General features: G+C 40.3%; 1 protein-coding gene across 2 annotated transcripts in view; it reads left to right on the top strand.

Moving 5' to 3' along the window:
- The window catches only part of TAF1A (TATA-box binding protein associated factor, RNA polymerase I subunit A), a 39,071-nt gene that overhangs the window by 18,218 nt on the left and 5,679 nt on the right, over positions 1-15,174 (top strand). The window contains exons 6-11 of one of the 2 annotated variants that reach the window (XM_047076542.1): positions 3,135-3,265; positions 4,585-4,743; positions 8,062-8,128; positions 8,942-9,065; positions 10,369-10,523; positions 13,636-13,907. In XM_047076542.1, the coding sequence (XP_046932498.1) occupies positions 3,135-3,265; positions 4,585-4,743; positions 8,062-8,128; positions 8,942-9,065; positions 10,369-10,523; positions 13,636-13,748 (749 nt within the window). In that variant the 3' untranslated portion in view covers positions 13,749-13,907. Of the gene's footprint in view, positions 1-3,134; positions 3,266-4,584; positions 4,744-8,061; positions 8,129-8,941; positions 9,066-10,368; positions 10,524-13,635; positions 13,908-15,174 lie in introns of those variants that run through there. The other variant, XM_047076543.1, reaches the window with a different exon arrangement.

Genomic DNA, 15,174 nt, shown 5'->3' on the forward strand with positions numbered 1-15,174 from the left:
GTCAGATGCTTACCCGACTGAGCCATCTGGGTGCCCCTAGACAAACGGGATATTAAGGAATAACCTCATTCCCCTACTTTGAAGCCTGGCTCTTTCCAGATACTGCAGAGAACAGACATATTGATGTAAAATTCTTGATCATCCTTTGTAATATTTCTGATATACTTTTCAGACATAAATTAGATGATGCATAAATTAAGTCCATGACCATGTTAGATTTATTTTTTTAATTTTTTTTTTTTTTTTTTACATTTATTTATTTTTGAGAGACAGAGAGCGTGAGCTGGGGAGGGGCAGAGAGAGAAGGAGACACAGAATCTGAAGTAGGGTCCAGGCTCTGAGCAAGCTGTCAGCACAGACCTTGATGCAGGGCTTGAACTCACGAACCACGAGATCAGACTTAAGCCGAAGTTGGACACTCAACTGATTGAGCCACCCGAGTGCCCCAGTTTATTGTTTTTTTAAGTATTTTCAAGAAAGGTTACAAATTTTTTTTAGTAGACATTATTGCATATAATAAACATTTCTTCCTGTGTATTTATTTGTTTTTTAAATTTATTTTTACTTATTTATTTTTTTAAAGTTTATTTATGTAAGCAGTTTCTATACCCAGCATGGGGCTTGAACCCACAACCCCAAGATCAAGAGCTGCGTGCTCTACTGACTGAGCCAGCCAGGCGCCCCATTTTCCTGTGTGTTTAGAATGGCGTTTAGTTTGTTTTATAATGTTCGTTTTTTTAAAAAAGAAATTTATTTTTAAGTAATCTCTAAATTCAGTGTGGGGCCTGAACCTACAGCCTGAGATCAAGAGTTGTACAACCTTCTGACTGGGCCAGCCAGGTGCCCCTGTTTTACGATGTTATTCTTCATATTCATATTCTTCATATTCTTCTCTAATATGCTTAGAGAATAGGGCAAGGTAAAGTTGTTTTGTTTCTGTACAAAGGTCATGATTTTCTTGATTGACTACACCAGGAATTGGCTGCATGTCCCTACTTCTCAGAGTTCCCTTTCTCTTGCTTCCAGTGGTGATGTTACCTCTCCTATCCCCAGATTTGTGTTTAATTCTCTGCATCTTCTTTCTCTTCTGTAGTTTTCCTCCATAGCTTCTCTAGGATTAACCCTTTTTATTTTCTCATCCTCCATCCAAATCTCAGTCCCCGTATATATTGGCTAATACGTATAAGCAGTGATTCCTTATGATACTTATATGTACGTAGTATTCCCTTGGTCTCTTGGATATGCAGGTTCACTAATCTCAAAATTCCATTCCCTCTTTCTGAGTATGATCTCTCCCAAGACACTCGTGAAAAGCTGTCTTCATTGTGATAATCTTGTCCAGTCTTCATGCTTCCTCTCCGTCTAGAAGGCCATCTGCCCTTCCATGACTCGTTAGACCCCCTCATTCTCATACCATAAACCTCATAGCTCCATGTCTGACCTATATCATTTGACTCTTTACCTCTTGCTTTTTAATTGTCCTAAGTTTTCTCATGTCTGTTTTATGTTGTATCTCTTCTTTCTTCTAGACGAATCAGTCTTCTGAGGTTACATATCCCTTATTTCTTTGGTTAACCTTGACATAATGCCTGGTATAATTTTCTTTTTTTTTTTTTTTTTTTTTGGAAGGCTTATTGAGGGACACCTGGTGGCTCAGTCGGTTGAGTGTCCGACTTTTGATTTCAGCTCAGGTCATGATCCCAGGTTGTGGGATTGAGCCCTGCGTGGACTCCGTGCTGAGCGTGGAGCCTGCTGAAGATTCTGTCTCCCTCCCTTTGCCTTTCTGCCCTGCTCACGCTCTCTCTCTCTCTGTCTCAAAATAAATAACACCTAAAGAACTAAAAAAGGCTTATTGATATTAATTGATTAGATGAGTTTTAAAGTCAGTATTTGCCTTTTTCTAACCTTTCTGGTTAGGTGGAATTCAAACAAACATTGATGATAGAAGCAGTAGGAACATGGCATTTGCACGGTCTCTTCCACGGGTAGATGGTTTAGGACCTTTCTGCAGCTGACGGCTTGTTCGCTACCAAGAAGACATAAAGATGACATAATGTGTGGAGCTCTTTAGATCATCTTTAACTTTGGATGCTTGTTTAATAAAGAAAGGTTAGGACTGGTTCTGTGTAACTAAACTCATGAGAACATAACACCTGAACGAACGCTCAGTATTGGTTTGGGATTTTTCTCTGTTGCTCTTGGCCTCTCCTGGTTGGGTTTGACGCACTGGTGACTGGAGACCCCCCTCCACGGTAAATTCACACTCCACTTCTACTGACTCAGGGGTGTGCTTTTTTTTTTTCCTTTTAAAATTCTTTGTAGTTTCTTAACCTATTTTCCCTTTATCACTTCATATCCAGGTCCGTATTGATATATATTTAGTTGATCCTCTGGGAGGAGAATACCTATGCATTTTGGGGAAGGGGAGGGGCCGTTATTTTGGCCAAAAATAAAAAGTATTTTGTTTCGGTTAGCTGTCACTTTTGGAAGACTAACTTTTCTTTTAAGTTTTTTTAAAAAATATTTATTTTGAGAGGGGGGAGAGAGAGAGAGCGCGTGAGCGTGCACGAGTGGGGGAGGGGCAGAGAGAGAGGGAGACACAGAATCTGAAGCAGGCTCCAGGCTCTGAGCTGTCGGGGCGGCACAGAGCCCGAGGCACAGAGCCCGAAGCGGGGCTGAAACCCACAAATGGTGAGATCGTGACCTGAGCTGAAGTCGGTCGCTTGACTGACTGAGCCACCCAGGTGCCCCTAGACTAACTTTCCTTTTAAACCTTTAAGACTGTGAAATATAACATGCAGAAAAAGTGTGTACACAAATGTGTGATAAAATGAATGATTTAAAACAAATATCCAGGTAGCTACCACCTAGGTTCATTCTCAAAGCTCCCCAGGTATGCCTTCCTGACCACACTTCCTTTGTTCCTTTTGTGTGTGTTGGCAGGGAGGGAGGGTGTTGGGGGTGGGCGGGGAGAGTTTGTGAAGATGTAGTATTATTCTTTAAATGTTTGTTAGGATTTACTGGCGGAGCCATCAGGGCCTGAACTTTTCCTGTGGATAGTTCATTGATTGCTGTTACTATCAGGAGTGTCCTCGATACTGAATAACTTTCAAAAATCTTTTATCTCTGAACAGATGAAGATGATTATGCTTACAACACAGCGTCCCAGACTATGCTCAACCACAGTTGGAAGACATCGGTAAACCTTGGTGCCTTGATTCAAACTCCTGGAGTTTGGGACCCTTTTGTGAAGAGTTATGTAGAGGCAAGTAGGCTTCTCATAAAGTTTTATTCGTTTCATTTGTTATAAGCCTTATTTTTATTGGTCAGAAGGCAACTAAATGGAGAAAATTGTTTTGTTTTTTTTTAAAAAGACAGAGAGGGGCACCTGGCTGGCTCAGTCAGTGAAGCATGCAACTCTTCATCTCAGGGTTGTGGGTTTAAACCCCATGTTGGGCATAGAGACTACTTAAAAAAATAAAGTCTTTAAATAAATAAATAAATAAATAAATAAATAAACAAAAATTTTTTAAAAAAATTTAAAAGAGGTAATATGATATGTCTTTTTGGTCTGAGTCATTTTTGTTTTACTAATATCCTGTAAATGTTACTGTTTTTGTTCCTCTCACCACTGAGTAATGGGTCATGGTCGAATATTTATAAAATTAATAGCAATATAATTTGTAAATGTTAATTCGTTAGTATTCTTATTGAATTTAGAAGGAAAGCAAAAAGGTGGTTGTTGCTTTTTTAAGTAGGCTTTATGCTCAGTGCGGAGCCAACGTAGGGCTTGCACTCACCACCCTGAGATCATGACCTGAGTTGAGATCAAGAGTCAGACACTTAACCAAGCGAGCCACCCAGGTGTTCCCAAGCAGAAAGATATTTTATATTTCGTGGGCTAGAGAAGACCAGGGGACAAAAGTCTGAAACTAGGTCATAATGTGGGATGAAGAATAATGGCTTTTAGGAAGTTCGTCAGGGTGCTGTGTCATCTCAGAGTTGCTGTGAAAGGATGGGGCGGGGGGGGGGGGGCCTTGGCACTGGGAATAAATCTTCAGAATTTTTTAAAGTTACATAAACGCTAACGTGATAATTATGCTGTCAAAAGATACTCTCTGAAACCACATGCCAGTGAATCTGGGAATTCCCCTGTGTGGGTGGGAACGAAAGGGAAGGAATCCTAGTTCCCATGTGCTCCTTCTGTGGCTGAAGTCATGTCAGCACTGAGGTTAGCTGCTTCGTGGGGTCTTTCTCACTTGTCGGTGGGCCCTGCTTTGAGGCCTTCATTTCTTTCAGGAACAGTTCCTAGGTTGAAGTGGCTGCATTTTTCAGTAACAAAAATGTGATCAGGAAGAAATGGGAACCCATGTGGGCCTTTGTTGTAAGTGATGTGTGTTCCACAGAGGTTGTAACGTATGCTGGTGACAGCAAAAACTGCCATTACTGTTGTTCCCTGTACAGGAAGTGCTGTTTGTCGTTTTAGTGAATTTTTGTACCCATCAACAAAGTCAAGTTGTGCATTATCTTTCACTCAGCTGTCTTACAGAATTTAGCGAAGACATTATGACTTATTTTATATAGATGCTGGAGTTCTATGGGGATCAAGATGGAGCCCGAGAGGTACTCACCAATTATGCCTATGATGAAAAGTTCCCGTCAAATCCAAATGCTCACGTCTACTTATACAACTTTCTAAAGAGGGAGAAGGCACCAAGAGAGAAACTGATAAGTGTGCTGAAGGTATAAAATGTTTATTTCAATGACTGAACAGGGTCGGAGATCTACTTTAAGACATCCTTGGGGCGTATGGCTGGCTCAGTTGGAAGAGCATGTGACTCTTGATCTCAGGGTGGTGAGTTCAAGTCCCATGTTGGGTAAAGAGATTACTAAAAAAAAGAAACTTCAAAACATCCTTAGGTCGTGCCTTCCAAATTGCAGATTCTGGCACTCCTAGCAAGTCACTCTGTTTGTGTGATGGTGCCCTGAGGTGGACAGAGGGGATCCCGCCACGGCCGTTCCCCCCCCCCCTCCCCCCCCCCCCCCCCCCCCCCGGCGCCCTGCCCAAGTGAGACTGAGGGCAGAAACCCTTTGCCACCCTTCTTGGAAAGTTCTGCTTTGATAATTTTTGAAAATCAGCTTTATGGAACCTTTCACACACAATAAGACACTTATTTTAAGTGTACACTTGAAGGCGTTTTGACAGAGACATACATCCACGTAGCCACCATGATGATCCAGACGCTGGACATTTCCATCCGCTCAGACCATCTTTGATTTCCCTTTTGTAGCCTATCTACCCACATTTTTCTGGCCCCAGGCAAATAATGATCTGCTTTCTGTCACTACACATTAATTTTACCTCTTCTAGAATTTCATACATGTGAAACCTGCAACATGTGCTCTTTATTGTGTGGCTTGTCTTGCCCCGCATGTTTTTGAGAGTCATCCGTGTTCTTGTGGGTGTCCGTAATTTGTTCCTTATTACTGCTGTGTCGTGTTCCATTTCTACACATACACTTCTTGATGGTGTGTTTTCACTTTTTGCCTGCTATGAATGCTGAGGTGAGCACTCACGTACAGGGCTTTGTGTGCATATATATTGTCATTTTTCTTGGGTAACTGTATGAGTGGAATTGCTGGAAAATTTGAAACAACCTCATAAGAAACTGCCCAACTGTTTTTTTTTTTTTCCGATTGAGATGTAACTGGTGTATAACGGTATGTTATTTTTAGATATACAGTGTAGCGATTCAGTATTTGTATGTATCGTAAAATGATCACCACAGTAATTCTATCTATCTGTCTATCACCACACAATTACATCTATCACCACGCAGTTACAACTTACTTTTCTTGTGATGGGAACTTTTAAGATTTATTCTCTCAGAAACTTCAAATATACAATACTGTATTAACTATAGTCACCATGTTCTATATTATATCCCCAGGACTTAGGTTTATTGTATAACTGGAAGTTTGTACCTTTTTCTTTGTTTTTTGCTTTCGAGTTGTATTAGTTCTTTATATTTTAGATATTAAACCCTTACCAGATAGGTGATTTGCAAATATTTTCTCCTTTCACTGGGCTGCCTTTTCATTCTGTTGATGGTTTCCTTTGCTGTGCAGAAGCTTTTTAGTTTGGTGTAGTCCCACTTGTTTTTTTTTTTTGCTTTTGTTGCCTTTTGCCCCACCGGTTTGTGAAGTGACCATACCATTGACATTCACGCCGTCAGTATGTGAAGGTTCAGTTTCTCACTTCCTCACTAACACTTGGTATTGTCAATCGTTTGAATTAATAGCCATTTTAGTGGATATGCAGTGGTGTCTCATGTGGTTTTAAGTTGCATTTTCCTAATGACTGATGATGTTGAGTATCTTTTCATATGCCTGTTGGCTACTCCTGTATCATCTTTTGTGAAGTGTCTGTTCAAACGTTTTGTCTCTTTTTTTAGAGAGTAATTTGTCTTCTCATGGATTTGTTAGTTTTATATAATCTGTTCTTACCTAAAGCATATGACATAGGATTCACAACATGGACTGAGAATATTTTCTTCCAGTCTGTGGCTTGCCTTTTTTTTCTTAATAATGTCTTTTGAAGAGCAGAAATCTCTAATTTTGAAGTACAATTTATGCATTTTTTCTTTTATAGTTACTACTTTTTGTCCAAGAAATCTTTGCCAAGCCCAAGATAATGAAGATTCTCTTCTATGTTTTTTTTTCTTTTTTCTAGAAGTAGTACAAATTTGTGTTTAGGTCTATGATAGATTTTCAGCTAATTTTTTTAAGTATTTTATTTTTGTTTCTTTAGAGAGAGAGAGCATGAGTTGGAGAGAGAAGGGGGGGGTGGAGAGAGAGAGATAGAGAGATAGAGAGAATTCCAAGCAGGCTTCACACTCAGCACAGAGCCTAACACGGGCTCGATCCCATAACCCTGGGATCATGACAAGCTGAAACCAAGATTCGGACACTCAACTGACTAAGCCACCTAGGCTCCCCTTTCCATATACATTTTTATTTTTATTTTTTTAATGCTTTTTTTTTTTTTTTTTGAGAGAGAGAGAGGGATACCATGAGCAGGGGAGGGGCAGAGAGAGAGAGAGAGAGGGAGGGAGGGAGAGAGAGAGAACGAGAGCGAGAGCGAGAGAGAGAGAGAGAGAGAGAATCCTAAGCAGGCTCCTCAGTGCAGAGCCCAACACAGGGCTCAGTCCCACAAACTGTGAGATCGTGATCTGAGCCGAGACCAAGAGTCGGATGCTCAACCAAATGAGCCGCCCAGGCGCCCCTCCATATACATTTTTAAATCAGCTTGTCTAGTGCTAGAAATTGTCTTGCTGGGATTTTCAATCTATAGATCAATTCTGAGAAAATTTACATTTTCACAGTATGGAGGTTGCCAAATTGTGAACATCATATGTCTTTCCATTCATTTAGGTCTTTTGTTCCCCTATGAAATGTTTTATAGTTTTTATTGTATATATTTTGTTAAATTTATCCCTGTTTCATGTTTGGGGTTGTTACTGTATAGGACATTGCTTAAAAATTTCTTTTAATGGTAAAATATATATAACATAGAATAGACCATTTTAAATGCATTTTTATTATTTTTTTAAAATTTTTATTAAAAAAAATTTCTAACGTGTATTTATTTTTGAGAGAGAAAGAGAGAGAGAGAGAGAGAGAGAGAGACAGAGCGTGAGTGGGGAAGGGGCAGACAGAGAGGAAGACACAGAATCTGAAACAGCCTCCAGGCTCTGAGCTGTCAGCAGAGCCCAATGCAGGGCTCACACTCACGAACTGCAAAATCATAACCTGAGCCGAAGTTGGACGTTTAACCACCTGAGCCACCCAGGCGCCCCGACAGGGATTTTTAAAAATAGCTTTACATAGAACACCTTTCTATACCCAAATTGAAACTAGACAAGAGCAAAACATGTTTTAAATCCTTGATTCATTTACTGAGGGCATATTAGGCAATAAGGACCTTATTTGAAACTAAGCTGAAATTTGAGGAATGCTGTTATCACGTGTAAAATTTACAAGATTATTTTTTTCTTCCAGATTTTGTATCAGATTGTACCATCTCATAAACTCATGTTAGAATTCCATAGATTACTGAGAAAATCAGGTAAATAATTTTTATTTTGTAGCTCCATGTGCAGATAAGCTGTAGACTAGCAAACTATGGCCCATGGGCCAAATCCACCCCTAATCTGTTTTTATAAATCAGGTTCTTTTGGAGCATTTATGTGTTGTCTGTGGCTGCTTTTGCACTACAACAGCAGAGCTGTGTAGTTGTGACATAGACCATATCATTCACAAAGCTTAAATATTTACTGTCCCTTTATTAGGAAAAGTTTTCTGACCCCTGCTGTAGAATATGAGGCAATATTTAACACAAGAGAAATGGCTTCGATATAATTCACCTCATTTAATCTCTGTTGCATTTCAGCTCGGTATAGAAAAGAACATTTTTTTTTAAGTAGGTTCCATGCCCAGCGCAGGGCTCGACCTCACAACCCTGAGATCAAGAGTCATGCAGTCCACCAGCTGAGCCAGCCAGGCACCCCAGAACATAACTTCTTCATAGAAGGAAATCAGCTTAAGTCCAATAGGTACTGGGACTGTGTCAGTCCCTCTCCTGTTAGAAGAGAACATATATAAAATGCCTACATAGGGCAGGTGCTTTAATGTTCTCAGTAAAGTATAGCTCATTTAGAAATCAGACTCACCACTCTGACTTCATTAGCAAAGACTAAATTAGTGAATTATTGAATATTTCAGATTTATCACAGGAGACTATGAACAGAATGAATTATTTTAAACTGTTAACCAAACTAGAAGGCTTACATTTCAGTAATATTTTATCAACTGAATATATATTTTTAGCTTTGTGCACTTCAGTATCTTGTGTAAACTCTAATTGTTGTGCCCATTGCAGAAAAAAAAGACCACCATAAACTTGGGCTGGAAGTATTATTTGGAGTCTTAGATTTTGCTGGATGCACTAAAAATATAACTGCTTGGAAATATTTGGCAAAATATCTGAGACAGACTTTAATGGGGTAAGTAAAAGAAGCAGTATTTATTACTGGCTCAGCATCAGTAAAATTTCCCAGTATTGTAGCTGATGTCTGTCAATGTTTAAATATCATTCTTTGCTTGTGTTTTTTGATTTCTTGAATTGTGTCTTCAGTTGTTTCTTCTGGGTACATCAGAAGCAAGGAAATAAGGTCACAGGTAAAACATACAAAAATTCCATTAAGATTTTTTTATGGGGACACCTGGGTGGCTCAGTCGGTTAAGCGTCCAACTTTGGCTCAGGTCATGATCTCATGGTTCATGAGTTCGAGTCCCACATTGGGCTCTGTGCTGACAGCTCAGAGCCTGGAGCCTGCTTTGAATTCTGTGTCTCCCTCTCTCTCTGCCCCTCCCCCACTCATGCTCTGTCTCTCTCTCTGTCTCACAAATAAACATTACAAGAAAAAAATATTTCTTCTATTGTGTCCAAATAAGTACTGTACCTTACCACTGCAGTACTAAAGAATGTGCGTATTTTCAAGTTGGAAATGATGACAAAAAGGGGTCATTCCCACTCTCCGCCAGGCTGTTTGTAAAGCTCTTGGTGATTTGTGTGTCATCATCTTTTTTTTTTTAATTTTTTTTTTTTTTTAACGTTTATTTATTTTTGAGACAGAGAGAGACAAAGCATGAACGGGGGGGGGTCAGAGAGAGGGAGACACAGAATCGGAAACAGGCTCCAGGCTCTGAGCTGTCAGCACAGAGCCCGACGCGGGGCTCGAACTCACGGACCACGAGATCATGACCTGGGCCGAAGTCGGCCGCTTAACCGACTGAGCCACCCAGGTGCCCCCTGTGTGTCATCATCTTGTAAGATCACATGGAAACTGCTTTTCTCCCAGCTAGTTTTCAATAATTTTTTGTGGGGCTTTTTAGGGCCTCATAAGATCATCATCAGTTATCCATACAGCAGATGTTTAAGTCCATTGTGAGCTGGATATCTAAAACTATCCCTCTGATCATAATACCATTTTGAGAAAAGAAGGAGTGGCCCTTGTCATTTTTTAAAAATGTTTATTTATTTATTTTTGAGAGAGCATGTGCAAGTCATGGCAGGGCAGAGAGAGAGAAAGAGAGAGAATCCCAAGAAGGTGCCATGCTGTCAGTGCAGAGCCCCACGCGGGGCTGGAACCCACGAGCCATGAGATCATGATCTGAGCTGAAGTCAGATACTTAACCGACTGAGCCACCCAGGCTCCCTTCCACAGACTCTTCTTAAGTTCATATTCTGCCATTATAGGTCCATCTCCATCACTGACCTTCTCTTTTGACATTTTTCTTTTCCAGGAACCACCTTCCCTGGGTCCAAGAAGAGTGGAACTCCAGGAAAACCTGGTGGCCTAGCTTTCACTTCAGCTCCTTTTGGGCAAAAAGCGATTGGAAAGAGGATAAAGCTTTGGCTTGTGAGAAGGCTTTGGTAGCTGGAATACTGTTAGGAAAAGGTATGGGGTTTTTTTTCTTCTTACGTAGACATAGCTTTTGGACGATTTTGAAATGACAAAGTGTGACCATTCATTCATGTCACAGCTTACTTGGTACAGTGCCCAAGGACATTAGATGCTGGAGAGGATAACTGGTGAATGGAAAAATGAACCTTGAGTTGGGGCCAGGTGATCTGCTTGTAAGGACTGTCCGTGGACTGGAAACTGATGTCATCTTGTTGATTGCGTTGCTTGCTTTTTATGCTGTAATTTGCGTATCTTTAGGGGCCAATTAAGATAGAGGATGCAGACTGTTTCCACAACAACCGCATAGAAAGTTTACTGACATTGTCCACTTGACAGTATTAGAAATAGAAAAAGATTCTTTGCTGACCTTACTGTTTGATAATAGCTCCGCATTATACTTACTTATCTGTTCTGGTTCGGAGGGAACATTTCTTCCGTAAAAAGAGTATACCTCCTATTAACTTATTTAAAAATCCTCTTAAAGAAAGGGAAATTGATCTTTTCTTCGTGGAACATGCTGGCTGTTAAAACTCTCAGCGCTCGGTGCCAATGGAGCAGGGAAACTGTAGGTCAGAGAAAAAGTGAGTGTCACCCGTGTCCATGGGTAAGCAGTCTGTTGCTAGAGAGTTCAGAGTATCCTAAAGAAATTCTTCAGCTCAGTTGTGAGATCGTTGGTTTTATTTTGGAATTAGTATTCTCAGTGAGTGTTTCAGATGATTACAAGGGTTAATGAAATGCTGGTTCCTAAGAGGAAAAGGACAAATAAATAGGAAAACAATTGTAAGATTTCTCTCCTAACACACTGATGCCAAGGAACAGAAATGTGATTCAGACTGAGATTTCCACTTCCTTAGGAGCATAGAGGCATCTAGTACAGATATCTAAAGGTGTCTGTGTTTGAGCCGAGTCTGGACTGATTTTCTAGTCTGTCACCTTTTCCTGTCACTTAGATCAAACAGTTAACCTTTGGGACCCTCTCTCTGAGTAGGCTTCCTAACACCTGACCATGCTGCCTACGGGATTGTTGTAAGCATCGAGTGAGTGTCACATCAAAGTGCTTTATAAATTCAAAAGTGCTCTGTGACTATCAGGCATAATCATGCCTGAAAATGGGTACATTTCTTTTTTCCGGTGTTAGTGTGGGGGTTGAGTCAGTCTGTTCAGGAGTTGAGCTGGGTTTTGTCCATGCTCTGGTTATCCCCATTCTATCACAGGATTCAAATTCTGGTCACGATCTGCCTTTACTTCATGCTGAGAGCAGGGTCCGGTAGCTGCCCTTCCTCCCATGCTCTGGTAAGGCAAGCCAGGCCCTTTGTCCTTGTGACTATACGTCTTCTGGTGGAGGAAGGAGTTTGTAGGTTATTTGGCTTTTTCTCTGTGCTAGGGTGAGATCAGAGTTCTTTCTATCTTTCTATATTCTAGATGGAAGCAGAAATCTGTGTACAAAGTATTTTGTTTTTGCTAAAGTGGTAGATGTGTTTGGAAATACAGATTATTACATTAACATCACAGCACTGCTTTCTAGCTAATAAAACGTTAGTAATTCTGGAGTACTATTTCAGGAATAATGGTTACTGTAGGTACAGTATATATCCTAGCAATTTCCCAGAGAAGATGAATGTATGGTGAGACTATAATGAAATTAGTTCTTATGTGATTTATGGTCTCACTCATCAAATATAAAAAAAATTCTCTTCTTTAAGGTTTATTTATTTTGAGAGAGAGAGAGGAAGGGAGTCGGGGAGGGGCAGAGAGAGAGGAGAGAGAGAATACCAAGCAGGCTCTGCACTGACAATGCGTAGCCTGACACGGGTCTTGAACTCACGAACTGTGAGGTCATGACCTGATCCGAGATCAAGAGTCAGACGCTTAACCCAACTGTGCCACCCAGGTGCCCCTAAAAAAATCTCTTAAAATACCCAGTTTACATTTTTATTTATTTTTTTGAAGAGAAAGCGTGAGTCGAGGAGAGGGGCTGAGGGAGAGAGGGAGAGAGAGAGAAAAAGAGGGAGAGAGAACGAGAGAGAGAGAGAGAGAGAGAGAAAGAAGAAAGAAAGAAAGAAAGAAAGAAAGAAAGAAAGAAAGAAAAAGAAAAAAGAAAGAGAAAGAGAAAGAATGAATGAATGAATGAATGAATCCCAAACAGGCTCCACCCCAGTGTGGAGCTCAATCCCACAACTCTGGGATCATGACCTGAGCTGAAATCAAGATTTAGATGTTCATCCAGACGCACCCAGTCTAGTTTTTTTTAATAGAAATTTGATTCATGTTTGAAATACTTGACCAGTGAACCGACGGCATTGTAAGACTGTGAAAAGACCTTTGTCAGAGCTGCCCCATCACCATGCAGCTGCTCTCTGGATGGCTGGAACGGCTGGCTAAGTTCTCATCTCTTCTGACCTGTGAGGAGTTTATTTTAATCCTTCACATCGAGGTTTTCTTACAGAGAACCTTTGTATTGTTACAGATGCCTCTTCCGCTGTTTTACAAGCTGACATTGAAAGAGAATTTGTAGGGGCGCCTGGGTGGCACAGTCGGTTAAGCGTCCGACTTCAGCCAGGTCACGATCTCGCGGTCCGGGAGTTCAAGTCCCGCATCAGGCTCTGGGCTGATGGCTCGGAGCCTGGAGCCTGTTTCCGATTCTGTGTCTCCCTCTCTCTCTGCCCCTCGCCCGTTCATGCTCTGTCTCTCTCTGTCCCAAAAATAAATAAACGTTGAAAAAAAAAAAATTAAAAAAAAAAACAAAACAGAGAATTGTAGTAATTTGCTTTTGGCGAAGTCTCATTTAATATGTGAATATATATATAATATGCATATCACCTTAACTGGGGCTTGGGAGGCAGGGTGGAACCAGCTAAAGTATGTGCTTTAATTAGCAACCAATCAGAAACGTTTTCATATGTAGAAAGTGTGCGTTTCACTGGTGATAGCTCTTAGAATGTGCTCAGGATACCTTGGTATAGATAATACAAATCCATCTTATTTTCATAATCGTTAGTATGCCAGAGTTGAAGCAAAATTTTCAAAATGTGGAAATATACTTGAAGAATTTGATAAGTATTAAAACTCTTTGTTGATTTTGCTTCGTTTGTTTTTTTTGTTGTAGGTTGTAGATACTTTCGGTATATTTGCAAACAAGATCATCAAGTCTTAAGGAAAAAAATAAGGCGGATAAGGAAATCTGTGAAAAAACACAGTATTGTAAATCCAGGACTCTGATACTGAATATTAGTTATTTAAGATGAGTAGCTACAGAATAGTAGCTCGGTAGGTGTTACTGAATGTATTTAATTGGCATATCTATGATGTAGTTTATATTTTTATATTTTTCTATATTTTCTATATTTCTGTATTTTCTTTTATTGTAATTATAGCTAAAAAAGAAACAGCCTTGCTGCTTTTGTTCTTTGTAAATAGCATATTTTTCTTTTTTGTACCATTAAATATAATATTTATTAAGAAATAAACCTTCAAATAAGAAATATATTTGTTTCATTAGAGAATACAGGTCTACGGCAGTTATTGCTGTCTGCAGATAATTTCCTTCTGACTGTTGTATAATAAAACATAACTTGCAGTGTTGTTAAGTGGATTTCTATTCTTGGAGTTTCTAAACGATCCACATTAGGTTTACCATCATAAGGAATATATTGGTCACGAGTTCTCTTGAGGAATTTTGGAAACAGAGAAGGATTTAGGAAAGGAATTCTCTTTGTTTTGGGGGTATTAAGACATGGGGGCTTGGGGGTAAGTGACCTTCTGACAAGAGAGCTACCTTTGACTCTAGAAGACTAATTTGGGTCAGAGCGGGTAGAGGGTTGGCCTGACTTCAAAGGGCTCTAGTCTGTTGTTGTTTTGCCAAGCACAGCAATCTGAGACATGCTTTGGGACTCCTGTGTCCCTTACCTTTCTCTTGGAAACGGGGATGTGGCAGTAGGCAGCTGGACAGTGGAGAAGAATCTGCCAGTGAGATGGTATCCCAGGGTCACACAGCCCAATGGGAAAGCTTGGCTCAGAAGCCAAGAACAGCATTCCTGGAATAGGAGCTGGTGCTTTATGTAATATGTTGTGGTAGCTGGTAGAGCGAGTGCTTCTTCGAAACTGTCTCAGCTCTTACACATTTACGGTTCAGATAACTTGTATTTGAGTTCCGTGAAGGCTCACTAACTTTAGAACAAGCCCAGTATTTAGATGGCAAACCTCACATTTTCCCCACTGGCTTTAAACCATCTGCAAGGGTCTCCTGGGTAGCTCAGTCAGTTAAGTGTGTGACTTCAGCTCAGGTCATGATCTCATGGTTCTTGAGTTCAAGCACCGCATCAGGCTCTGTGCTGACAGCCCGGAGCCTGGAGCCTGCTTCAGATTCTGTGTCTCACTCTCTCTGCCCCTCCCCCACTTGTGTGTCCACATTCTCTCTCTCTCTCTCTCTCTCTCTCTCTCTCTCTCACAAAAACAAACATTAAAAAAAAATTAAAAAGAAAATTTAAACCATCTGCAAGAAAATAGCACAAATTATCCTTTGTCAGTAACTTGGTTCAATATTTTATACTTAGTAAGATGACTCAATAAATACTCATCCTTATAATATACATGTGAAACACGTAGGTGCCCCACAGACCAACATAAACCAAGTTCAAGTGACCAC

Source organism: Lynx rufus, unplaced genomic scaffold, assembly GCF_022079265.1.
Source record: "Lynx rufus isolate CCGP_SWC_20201006 ecotype Redwood Valley unplaced genomic scaffold, mLynRuf1.p SCAF_15, whole genome shotgun sequence".
Lineage (NCBI taxonomy): Eukaryota > Metazoa > Chordata > Mammalia > Carnivora > Felidae > Lynx > Lynx rufus.